The following is a 13570-nucleotide window of genomic DNA, read 5'->3' as shown; positions in this document are numbered from 1 at the left end:
ACTAATTCATGTCCTACTCTTTGCAATCTCATGGACTGTAGCAAGCCAGACTCCTCTGTCCTCCACTTTCTCCTGGAATTTGCTCAAATTCATGTCCATCAGAAATGCTATCTAACCATCTCATCCTTTGCTGCTCCTTTCTCCTTTTGTCTTCAATTTTTCCCAGGATCAGAGTCTTTTCCAGTGAGTCAGCTCTTCCTATCAGGTGGCCAAAGTATTGGAGCTTCAGCTTTAGCAACCATTCTTCTAATGAATATTCAGGGTTGATTTCCTTTAGGGTTGACTGATTTGACCTCCTTGCAGTTCAAGGGACTCTCAAGAGTCTTCTCCAGCAGTATTGCCAACTTAGTGGATAAGTTTTATTAGTTCTCATTTAGTTTTGGCTAAAAGTTTTCTTTGTGTACTGAAACTCCAATACTTTGGCCACCTCATGTGAAGAGCTGACTCACTGGAAAAGACTCTGATGCTGGGAGGGATTGGGGGCAGGAGGAGAAGGGGACGACAGAGAATGAGATGGCTCGATGGCATCACTGACTTGATGGACATGGGTTTGAGTGAACTCCAAGAGTTGGTGATGGACAGGGAGGCCTGGCATGCTGTGATTCATGGGGTCACAAAGAGTCGGACACGACTGAACTGAACTGTTCAGTTGGACACTGAGCGACTGAACTGAACTAACTGAACTGAATCATGTTCACTCTTTCACCAGAAGTTTCCTTTTCTGTTAAAATATAAAGATCCTAAAAATTGCCTTTATTTTTAGAGCGCTTCACTTTGACTCTTATAATTGGTTTGGATGTGGTCTCTTTCAATAAATAGCAGCATAGGAACTTCCCTGCAGATTTAGTGGTTAAGACTCCACACTTCCACTGCAGGGGACCTGGGTTCGAACCCTGGTGGGGGAACTTAGATCTCACATGTCTTTCAGGCATGTCAACTAAAAAAAAATTTTTCAATAAAAAAATTGCAACGTAATGTCTCCGGGTCAGCACAGAATTTGATATTGCCTATTTTAGTAAAGTTACATTTGTTTTACTTCTGTTAATGAACAATATTGGAGAAGGAAATGGCAACCCACTCCAGGATTCTTGCCTGGGAAATCCCATGGGCAGAGTAGCCTGCTAGGTTATTTATAGTCCATGGGGTTGCAAAGAGCTGAATCTGACTTGTCCACTAAAGAACAACAACAATGAACAATATTATGATCAACATATGTCACGATGTTTTTGTTAGGTAAATCCCTGATGTCCTTCTACTAATATAAAGGCCTATGCTGTGGCCTGCCTCGGTCTGTTGGTTACAGATGTGGTATCCAGCTGTTTGTCATGTTCTCCTTACATAGGGCATGGAAATCTCAACTGTATTTCCATAGTGTGGGTTGCCTCTTGAGTTCACTGTTTAAAAACAAGTGTTGAAATATTCCTCTTTGTATTTTTATTGAAAAGAGAAAAGATTACTATGAGTATATTCCACTGGTATTCATTGTATGGGTTAATTTGAAAAACTTTGTATGCCCACTTCTGATGGAGTTTGGGTCAGATTACAATACAGTGCTCAGGATAAAAAAATTTCACATTACACTATTTGATGTTCATTCCTTCATTCTTCATTTACTGTACTTAATCAACAAGTATGAATAAATCAATAATCTCAGATATGCAGATGACACTACCCTTATGGCAGAAAGTGAAGAGGAACTCAAAAGCCTCTTGATGAAAGTGAAAGAGGAGAGTGAAAAGGTTGGCTTGAAGCTCAACATTCAGAAAACAAAGATTATGGCATCTGGTCCCATCACTTCATGGGAAATAGATGGAAAAACAGTGGAAATGGTGTCAGACTTTATTTTTTGGGGCTCCAAAATCACTGCAGATGCTGATTGCAGCCATGAAATTAAAAGACGCTTACTCCTTGGAAGGAAAGTTATGACCAACCTTGATAATATATTAAAAAGCAGAGACATTACTTTGCCAACCAAGGTCCGTCTAGTCAAGGCTATGGTTTTTCCCGTGGTCATGTATGGATGTGAAAGTTGGACTGTGAAGAAAGCTGATTGCTGAAGAATTGATGCTTTTGAACTGTGGTGTTGGAGAAGACTCTTGAGAGTCCTTGTACCGCAAGGAGATCCAACCAGTCCATTCTAGAGGAGATCAATCCTGGGTGTTCATTGGAGGGACTGATGCTAAAGCTGAAACTCCAATACTTTGGCCACCTCATGCGACGAGTTGACTCACTGGAAAAGACTCTGATGCTGGGAAAGGTTGGGGGCGGGAGGAGACGGGGACGACCGAGAATGAGATGGCTGGATGGCATCACCGACTCTGTGGACATGAGTTTGAGTGAACTCCGGAAGTTGGTGATGGACAGGGAGGCCTGGCGTGCTGTGATTCATGGGGTCGCGGAGAGTCGGACACGACTGAGTGACTGAACTGAACTGAAGTGAACTGAATGAATAAATCCTTGTTCAGGAGATAGATAAGATGTGTCCTTTATAGTGGGAGGAATTTATTATCTGATAGAGCTGTTTACGGGCTTCCCAGGTAGCACTTGTGGTAAAGAACTTGATTGCCAATGCAGAAGACGCAAGAGATGCCAGTTTGATCCCTGTGTCGAGAAGATCTCCTGGAGGAGGGCAAAGCCTGAAGAATTCTTGCCTGGAGAAATTCCATGGACAGAGGAGCCTGGTGGGCTACAGTCCATAGGGTGGCAAAGAGTCAGACATGACTGAGTGACTTAACATGCATGCAGAGCTGTTTCTAGATTTAACTTTGCAACCTTGATAAACGCAGTGAATGTTACTTAAAATTTCCAAAGAGATTCAGGCTCTCAAGAGAGTAGAGTTGCTGAAATAGTGTATATTCCTGTGTGATCCCTCCAGTGTTTGGGGAAACAAATACTGTCATTGATTGGTAGGGTGGTAAGAGATATTAGAGCCAGCTGAAACCGTTAAGCATGCCTGACCATCTTGAGGTAATTGCCTCTCTGCAGATGCCGGATATTATATAACTATTTAAACATTTAGTGAGAATCTGTATTATTTAGGGTCAGCATGAGACTTCATTCTAAATAACTTTTCCAAGCTTCATATCTGAGAATTCATATTGTTTTCTGTGATTGCACGACTGTTCAAGTGTGAAGAAGAAGTATAAAGCACAAGACTATCACACGGTTTAAAAGAAAATACTGGTCAGAGTTACTGAGTATGTACAGCAAACACAGCTCTTTGATTAATGGGACTATTTCCAGACAGAACAAGGTGGAATCTATGTTCCTAATTGTGACATGATTTCCTGAAAAATACAGCTAGGTACATGTGACGGTTTATGTGTAATTTGCCTTTTTAAAAAGCCCTCCCCCTAAATCCAAGGTTTTGTGGTGGCCTGAGAAAGCTGAGACCGAGCCCTAGCGGCAGGACCGGAAAACTTGCTTCCGGAACCTTTGTGCTGAAGTGCCTTGCCCCCGGCCGGTGCTCATTCGTAAAGGACCGTCCCAGCCAAGAGCCTGTTGTTAGGAACCTGCTTGGCCTCGGATCTGAGGGGCTTTAGGTTGGCTGTGGCTGTGACTGAAGCAGGCGCTGGGAAAAGTCCACTGGAAGGAAGGCGCCATGGACGATCAGGGCTGCCCCCGGTGTAAGACCACCAAGTACCGGAACCCTTCGTTGAAGCTGATGGTGAATGTGTGCGGACACACTCTGTGAGTCGGGGGATAGTTGGGTTCCATAGGGGGAGACGCACAGGGTGGGAGCTCTCGAAAGAGCCGGGAGATGCTTGTCGTCGGCTCAGGGGAGAAAAGGGTTAGTATCGACTTCGTTAGTATCGACACTGGGGAAGAAAATAGGAAAAGGGAACGTTGTTTCTCTAAACAGACTACACTCTAGCCCTGAGCCGCTCTGGCCTGCTTTAAACTGCCGGATTCCCTGATGTGGTAACCAGCAGTTTGTCACGTTCCCCAGTCCTTAGGCGATGACAATCTGGACTGTATTTCCGGGCTGTGTTGTTAACAGGGTTCCAGCGTGGGAGATCGAGTGTTTAGTTTCACTCAAAGCGTTTTTATTAAAAAGAACGAAAGTGCTATGAGAATACAATTACTGTGTTTATATACTGTTGCTATTTGTTGCACTGGTTAATTTGAAACTCCATCGGTATGCCCACTGTCCTGATGGAGTTTGATTAGTTCTCATCTCTAAAAGAGAAAATTCAGATTCTAGGCAGTTAATTTTAGTGATACAGTAATGGCTGGCATTTATTGAGTGTACATTACGTGTCGGGCGGTGTTCTAAGAGCTTTCCCTTGAGTTATCCCATTTCATTCTCGACAGCAGCCACATGAAGTAGGTACTCATCTCATTCCCATTTTACAGGAAAGGAAACGGAGACTGCTTCAGATACCTTATTTAGTGGACCCTTCTAGAATTGGAACACAGGCCGTCTAACTATAGGATGCCAATTTTGGGGGGCAGTACTCTTGCCTAGAAAATCCCATGGATGGAGGAGCCTGGTGGGCTGCAGTACATGGGGTCGCTGGGAGTTGGACTCGACTGAGCGACTTCACTTTCACTTTTCACTTTCACACATTGGAGAAGGGAATGGCAACCCACTCCAGTGTTCTTGCCTGGAGAATCCCAAGGATGGGGGAGCCTGGTGGGCTTCCGTCTATGGGGTCGCACAGAGTCGGACACGACTGAAGTGACTTAGCAGCAGCAGCAGCAGGGGGAAGAAGGGAGATTGAGTGTTTTGAAGAGTAAGTGCAGGAACTGGTCAGTGTGTTTCTTGCCACATTTTTATGGTCAAATGTGGTTCAGTAAAGGTGGTTTTATAAAGCGTTTTGAAATGTAAGGTGAACATACATTCTCGTAGTTTCTTTGGTGTTTCTAAGATATAAAAAATGATGATTAACCTACAGTGTGGTAGACAGAATCTTTGGGTAAGGCTGACTTGCATGGTTAGTTGTAGCTATAATGATTATAAAGGGATTTAATAACTTAGTGGATTGGTCTTATTTTCTAATTAGTCTTTATTTTCCTTTGCTTTATCCAGCAAAGGAAATACAGTAGAGCTGTGATTGAATGGATTAAAATTAGAAATAACGTGAAATAATCAAGTAGATTGGAAAAGGGAAACCAGACAAATGCTGTAAAGACTATTCAGTTTTTAGAAAGATTTTGCTTGGTTTCTCTTTATTTTCCTGTACCAGATTTGTTATAGTTGGTGCTCAAGGAAAAGGAATTTGCTTTTTTTGAAAGGATACTAACTAAATGTAATTGACTGGAAAAAATTGATACCTAGTAGTAATTAGCTAGTCAGGGAAGATTAAAATAAATTGCATTTTTATTAGACAGTTATATTTATTTTTAATTGGAAGTTGCTTTTGTCAATGGTCTTTTCTGTTTTTTTCATAAGAGTTAAGAATTGTCTAAGTCATTCTGATGTTGCATTGATTTTGGTTTATTTGCTAATCTGTTAGTTAAAGACCAAGTTTTACAGCCCTCTTTTAACTTAAAATATGATCAAAATGAATAAAAGATTATATGGTATTGGCTAAGAGAACAAACTTCTGATTTTGAATTCTTTGTACTTTTACAGGCTCTGGGCAAATTCCTGTTAGCTCATTTTTCTTCCCTGTACAACAGAGATAACAGTGCTATGTATATTACAGTCTTTGAGGATTAAATAATATATGTAAACACCATACTTGGAGGTGCTTAATAGAATTTTTTTCACATAGTATTTGTTCAGTATACATTGGCAATCATTATTATTATTTATGCATGGTATGGATGCTAAGCAGAAATAAAATTTAAACAGGATCCACTCGGCCTGCTTTAAAAGACTTGCACAACAATGGAATCTTTAAATGAATTCAAGAGATTATAAAATGTGGAAATACAGTTTTGATTATAATGCCCCTTTTGTGGTTTAAATAGGAACTCAGTATCGTGTTCTCTCTTGGAAATGGGGTTATATATATCCTGACTTTTTTCATAATATATATCTTGGATATCTTTTCTAAATTGGTATATGTATATATTCCTCTTTAACATTTGGATGATAGTCCACTGTTCAGTTATACTATAATTGATTTACCCAAAAGTTCTGTTATCAATATTTAGATTTCCTAATTTTCACTAGAGTCAGTTTCTTTCTCTCTGCCCTCCTCCTCAGCCCATATACAAGTATATTGTAAGATATAAGAGGAAAACCAGGGGTAAATGCCTAATAGTGGAATTGTATGTGACTTTAAAATTTTGATAAACATTGCCCACTTGTTCTCAAAAAAGATTATTTCTGTTGTGCTCCCACCAACTGTTCATGGGAATTCCTGTTGCCACATATCTTTGCTGGTATTGGGCATTATTACTTTTTTAATATTGCTGTTCTGATAAGTAATAGAACATTATAGATTTTGATGTGAAATACTTTTGATTTGATAGTATGCTGAATTTGTACAGAATGTCTTCCATGGGATTGAGCTTAGGCATTTTTATAATTGTTAGTCTGAAAGGAGTAGGTATTATTATTTAGCATTATTATTTGTATTAGCTATCTATTGCTATGTAATAAATTGCCTCAAAAGTTAGTACCTTAATACATATTTATTATCTTATACAGTTTTGGAGGGTGAGGAGTCTGAGAGTGGCTCAGCCGAGTGATTCTGGCTCAGTGTCTTTCATGAGGTTTGCTCAAGCTGTTTTCTGGGACTGGAGTGCCTGTTTCCAAGGTCACTCATGTGGCTCTTGGCAGCTTCACTTCCTCTCCTTGGACCTTCCATAGGACTGCTCGTGACGTGGCTTTTCCCAGAGTTAGTGAGGGAACTAGAGGCTCCAGAGCCTTTCATCATCTAATGACAAAAATCACATTATCATTGCTTCTGCTGTAGTTTATTTGTTAGCACTGAAGTCCTGTTACAGAGTAGGAGGGTATTTATACACAAGACTGTGAATACCATGAGGCAAGCATTACAGGGCCACATGATTTTACTCACTTTATTTTGTGTATCAAGTAGCAAAAGGCATTTTAGGAGGCAAATAATAAAGTGAGTAGGGATAGTGCTTCACAGGAGATGGGAAGTGTGGGATTATAGAAAGATTATTTAGAAGTACTATTTATGAGAGAAAATACAGGATTAGAAAGGGGAAAAAGGTGAAACATTATGAAAATACTTTTCACCTTTAACTGCTAGCAGGTGAGGAAGTGGTGGTTGAGTAGTAAAGAGCCCACCTGGTGGGGAAGATACCTTGGAGAAGGAAATGGCTACTCACTCCAGTATTCTTGCCTGGAAAGTCCCATGGAGAGGAGCCTGGTGAGCTACACTCCATAGGGTAGCAGAAGAGCCGGATATGACTTAGTGACTAAACAACAACGACAAATTCCATATGTATTAATATGAAATTAATCCAGCAAACACCCAGATGAATTGATTGCATGCACATCCAAAGAAGATTGGATTCTAAATTTGCTTTTTTTTCAATTCAAGGATGAACTTTTGTCTTAGTTACAGAAAAGGTAACTTTTTTCTGTTTATCAGGGCCACCTATTTTAAGAAATAAGCCTTTCATAGAATTCTTCATAGAACTCTCAAGGCATGTTGATTTAGAAGGAGCTAGTTATATCTTACTTCTCACTTAACTAAAGTCTTTTTTATTTTATTTTTTTCAGAGAAGATGGGAAAACTTTATTTTCTTTGGAATAGAGCACATCCTCTTTACCCAACATAGTTGGATGATATTTTTCAGAGTAACACAAGCAAGTAACACTAATAATTTAAGTTTTATCCCAACCATCCTTGGCAACACTTGTCTCTGGAAACTACCCATATTTGATTTTACTAAATCTTCTTTCTTCATTCTAAACACACATAAGACACAAAGTAGAATAAACAAAAACTCATCCTGATAATGTTAAAGACAATATTTTGTCATATTTTCTTAAGGTTTCTCTTTTTCTCCTTTTTATTTTATTTTTTTCTCTGCTTCTCTCTGCCTCTCTCTCAGGCTTATTGATGTTTCTAGGTAGCTTTTTCTGAAGAGTTACCAGTCTGAATTTTGCTGATTTCAGCTCTCTGGTATTATTATGTTCCTTTGTATTTCCTATAAATTACTAGCAGCTTTTAGAGGTTTATCAGATTAAAGTTCAGTTTATTTATTGTTGGAAAGAATAATTCATAAGTGGTATTAATTCATTTGTTTAATATGCTGGGCTTGTACGTTACCGTTTTGTGAACTGGGAAACAGTGGACAGAAAAATTAGGAAAAGGCATTCATTCTGCGTAGAAAATTAGAAAAAGGGGACTTTCTGGATATATTGTTGTTAATTTCTAATTTAATTTTGTTGTAGTAAGAGAACAAATTTTGCTAAATTTCAGTCTTATAAAATTTTATGAAAACTTATTTGTGGTCCAGTGTGTGGCCTGTTTTGGTGAGCAAGGTCTTACTTGATGAGCAAGTCAAGTTGAAAAGAGTGTGTATTCTGTAGCTGTTGGGTATAGTGTATGTCAGTTAGGTCAGCTTGGTTGATAGTGTTAGCTTCTGGCTATCTTTACTAATCCTTCTGTATGCTTACTAATTTATTTTTTCTACTCATTTTATCAGTTAATCCAAATAGATTGTGTTTGTCAGTTTCTCCTTTTAGTAGTTCTGTCATGCTTCATGTATTTTGAAACTCTCATATTAGGTACATAGATACTTAAAATTGCTATGCCTTCTTGTGATGAATTTATCCTTTTGTCATGAAATGTTCCTTTTGGTCTTTTGTAAGCTGAAACTCCAATACTTTGGCCACCTCATGAGACGAGTTGACTCACTGGAAAAGACTCTGATGCTGGGAAAGGTTGGGGGCGGGAGGAGAAGGGGACGACGGAGAATGAGATGGCTGGATGGCATCACCGACTCTGTGGACATGAGTTTGAGTGTACTCCGGGAGTTGGTGATGGACAGGGAGGCCTGGCGTGCTGTGATTCATGGGGTCGCGGAGAGTCGGACACGACTGAGCGACTGAACTGAACTGAACTGAACTGAATACTCTTTATCCTGATGAATTTTTTTGTCTGGTATTATGTCAGTTCTCTTATGCTTTCTGTTTGATAGTATATGTTTCTCTGTCCTTTGCTTTCAACCAATGTGTGTTTTATGTCTTAACATTTTGTAGACAGTACATAGTTAGTCTTCCTTTTTTGTATAGTCTAACATTGGCTGCCTTTTAATTGCTGTTAGTCCCTTTATATTTAATGTAATTATTGCTATCATTGGGTTTAAGTCTATTTGTTTTCCATTTGTCTTTTCTTGCCTTACTTTGGATTAATTCGATATTTGTAAAGTATTGCCCAATTAGATCTTTATTATTATTTTAATATTTTTATTTTTAGTGATTTCTATAAGTATAACAATATGCATCTTTATCAAAGACTATTTAGAGTCAATATCTGACACTCCGCATTTTTCGCTTGCTCACAAATTCCTCACATTTCAATACCTCATAAATATGAATGCTATAATTCCATATATATACCCTTGTTATCCTTTATACTAATGATGTCATATCTTTAACTTCTATATATGATTCAGTATTGTTATTTTTGCTTTAAATAGTTGTTTTTAAGGAATGTAGGGAATCAAAAATAGTCTTTTTAATAAACAACTTTTTGAGATAAAATTCACATACCATAAAATTCACTCATTTAAGTATAGAATTAGTGGCTTTTAGTATATTCTCAGAGACATGCGTCTATCACTACAATTAATTCTAGAACATTTTTGTTACTTCACAAGGAAATCCCTTACTACTTAATCCTGTCCTCCACCTCCCTTTGTCTCTGAGCCCTAAGGCAACCACCAGTTGACTTTCTATCCCTACAGATTGCCTGTTCTGGACATTTGATATAAATGGAATCATATAAGTATATTGTCCTCTGTGATTGGCTTTTACTTAGTATAATGTTTTCAAGGTTCATCCATGTTGTAGAATGTATCAGAACTTCTTTCTTTTTATTATTGAAGACTATTCCATTGTATGGATATTACCACTTTTCATTTATCTTTTCATTACTTGATGGACATTTGGGTTATTTTCACTTTTTGGCTATAATGACTAATTCTGCTATGAACATTCATGTACAAGTTTTATGTAACAAATTGTTTTGGTTATATATTTAGGAACATGTGATGACTCTGTATTTATCCAAATGGTAAGACTTTTCCAAAGTAGTCACACAACTTTACATTCCCACCAGCAGTAGATAAGGGTTACAGTTTCTCTACATCTTTTGCCAACACTTGCTGTTATTTATCTTTTTTGAATGTAGCCATGTTAGTGGGTATAAAACTGTTAAGTGTCGTGTTTTGTATTCTCCTACTTATTACCCTAACCCAAAGAAAGGCAATGCCAAAGAATGCTCAAACTACCGCACAATTGCACTCATCTCACACGCTAGTAAAGTCATGCTCAAAATTCTCCAAGCCAGGCTTCAGCAGTATATAAACCGTGAACTCCCAGATGTTCAAGCAGGTTTTAGAAAAGGCAGAGGCACCAGAGATCAAATTGCCAACATCCGCTGGATCATGGAGAAAGCAAGAGAGTTTCAGAAAAACATCTATTTCTGCTTTATTGACTATGCCAAAGCCTTTGACTGTGTCGATCACAATAAACTGTGGAACATTCTGAAAGAGATGGGAATCCCAGACCACCTGACCTGCCTCTTGAGAAACCTGTATGCAGGTCAAGAAGCAACTGTTAGAACTGGACATGGAACAACAGACTGGTTCCAAATAGGAAAAGGTGTACGTCAAGGTTGTATATTGTCACCTTGCTTATTTAACTTATATGCAGAGTACATCATGAGGAACGCTGGGCTGGAAGAAGCACAAGCTGGAATCAAGATTGCCGGGAGAAATATCAATAACCTCAGATATGCAGATGACACTACCCTTATGGCAGAAAGTGAAGAGGAACTCAAAAGCCTCTTGATGAAAGTGAAAGAGGAGAGTGAAAAGGTTGGCTTGAAGCTCAACATTCAGAAAACAAAGATCATGGCATCTGGTCCCATCACTTCATGGGAAATAGATGGAAAAACAGTGGAAACAGTGTCAGACTTTATTTTTTTGGGCTCCAAAATCACTGCAGATGCTGATTGCAGCCATGAAATTAAAAGACGCTTGCTCCTTGGAAGGAAAGTTATGACCAACCTTGATAGTATATTAAAAAGCAGAGACATTACTTTGCCAACCAAGGTCCGTCTAGTCAAGGCAATGGTTTTTCCCGTGGTCATGTATGGATGTGAGAGTTGGACTGTGAAGAAGGCTGACCGCCGAAGAATCGATGCTTTTGAACTGTGGTGTTGGAGAAGACTCTTGAGAGTCCCTTATACTGCAAGGAGATCCAACCAGTCCATTCTGGAGGAGATCAATCCTGGATGTTCATTGGAGGGACTGATGCTAAAGCTGAAACTGCAATACTTTGGCCACCTCATGAGACGAGTTGACTCACTGGAAAAGACTCTGATGCTGGGAAAGGTTGGGGGCGGGAGGAGAAGGGGACGACGGAGAATGAGATGGCTGGATGGCATCACCGACTCTGTGGACATGAGTTTGAGTGAACTCCGGGAGTTGGTGATGGACAGGGAGGCCTGGCGTGCTGTGATTCATGGGGTCGCGGAGAGGCGGACACGACTGAGCGACTGAACTGAACTGAACTGAACTTATTTACCATCTTTAGTGTCTTTCTTCTTTTGGATTGATTTGATAGTTGTATTGATTTTGTTTTTCTGCCTGAAGAGCATTCTAGTAGTTCATAGTACAGGTTTATCTGTGAAGAATTCTACCAGGTTTTGTTTATGTGAGTGTTTTTATTTTACCCTATTGTTTGAAGGATCTTTCTGCAGAGTATGAAGTTATGGGTTGTCATTTCACCACTTCAGATATATCATTCTTTTTATATTTTTTTGTCTATGATGCTCAGCTTGTGGGATCTCAGTTCTGACCAGGGATTGAACCCAGACCAGGGCAGTGAAAGCTCAGAATCCTAATGACTATACCATCAGGGATCTCCCCATTCCATTTTTTTTTTGTGATGAGAAGTTGTTTGTGATAAGAAGTCAGCTGTTGCTTATATCCTTGGTCCCCTTTATTGTAAAAAATCTTTCAGGACTGCTTTCAAGATTTTCTCTTTGTCGTTGGTTTCTAGCAGTTTGAATATAAGTTTAGATGTGCTTTTCTTTGTATTCATCCTAGTTGACATTTGCTGAGCTGGGAACTGTCAGTCAGTATTTTTCATCCTATTTGGAATATTCCAGTGATTCTTTCTATATTATTTTCACTCTCTTCTCCTTTTGGAACTCAGTTACATGTGTGTTAGCTTCTTTGGTATTGTTTTATAAGTTGCTGGGGTACTATTCATTCTTCAGTCTTATTTTCTCTGTTCTTCAGGTTAGATATTTTTTATTGGTCTGTATTCAAGTCTACTGACTCCCATTTGCTATGTCCAATCTTTTGTTAAGCCCATTTGGTAGATTTTTTCATCTGTTATTATACTTTTGTTCTCGAGTTTTCATCTTGTTCTTTTCTATAGTTATCACTTCTTTTTTAAAATTTTCTGTCTGCACACTAAATATATCTTCCTTTACTTTTTTGAATGTAATTCTTTGGACATAATTTGTGTTAAATCTTTAAAAATATTTAAAATAGCTGACTTAAAACTTTTGGTCTTTTAGATCCAACATCTTGGCAAGGCTGATTTCTATTGACTACTCTTCCCCCACCCCCATGGATCACATTTTTCTTTTCTTTTTTTTGAACATTTAATACATTTTTCAGTTGTATCCTGGATCATGAAGATGGTATTAGAAATTGCATGCTTTATCTTTCTGTGTAGAATGTAGTTTTTAAAATTCTTGTAGGTAGTTCAATTACTGGCTGATTACTTTGAACTTTGTAGGCTTGGTTTTAATCATTGCTAGGATGGATCTGTGGGGAGCCCATTGTGTTTCCTTACTTTACTGCCACTCCTTGCAAAACTTGTTGGGGCTTGATTTTAGGCTTTGTTAGAGTAAGTCTAGATAGAATAAGTCTTATTATATGATGTGGTCCCCATTCTTACTTGAAGCCTTTCTGGTATCTCAGTTGGATTTTTGAGGTGTTAATGTGGTTTCTCTACTCTGGGTGGGTAGGAACTCCACAATATACCCAGCACTCTTTAACTACCCTGTCTTCCTCTCTCAGCCATTCTCTTTTAAGCCTTGATTGGTTTTGCCCTGAATATATGCAGTCTCTGCTTTGGCCATGGACCTATGGAAGTTCTTACTCAGACTTCTGACCCTCTGCCTTGCAGATTTCAACCATATCAACTGCACTGAAGTTTGGTCTTTGCCTGTACAACTTAGCACAACCACTGTGCCCTTCTTAAACTCTTGCTTGCTGGGCTGTCGTCAAGGAAGTTTTTCCCAGATAGAAAAATGAGGCAATTGTTGGGCTAACTTTGTTAGTTTACCACTTCTAAGGGATCACAGTCTTTGTGTTACCTATTGTCTAATGTCTGTAAACAGTTGTTTCATACATTTTGTTTTATGGTTGCTCATGGTGGGCATGC

General features: G+C 38.8%; 1 protein-coding gene across 5 annotated transcripts in view; it reads left to right on the top strand.

The window, feature by feature from the left end:
- Positions 1-3464: 3464 nt before the first annotated feature.
- The window catches only part of MNAT1 (MNAT1 component of CDK activating kinase), a 207789-nt gene continuing 197683 nt past the window's right edge, over positions 3465-13570 (top strand). For 2 of the 5 annotated variants that reach the window (XM_055435775.2, XM_055435773.2), the window contains exon 1: positions 3465-3690. In XM_055435775.2, coding sequence (XP_055291750.1) covers positions 3602-3690 — 89 coding nt within the window. In that variant the 5' untranslated portion in view covers positions 3465-3601. The remainder of the gene's footprint in view (positions 3691-13570) is intronic. The other 3 variants (XM_055435772.2, XM_088839554.1, XM_055435774.2) reach the window with 2 other exon arrangements.

The sequence above is a fragment of the Moschus berezovskii genome, chromosome 9 (assembly GCF_049115385.1).
Source record: "Moschus berezovskii isolate FMDL1 chromosome 9, NW_MosBer_1.0, whole genome shotgun sequence".
NCBI classification, from domain to species: domain Eukaryota; kingdom Metazoa; phylum Chordata; class Mammalia; order Artiodactyla; family Moschidae; genus Moschus; species Moschus berezovskii.
This window is presented reverse-complemented; position numbering and strand designations above follow the sequence as displayed.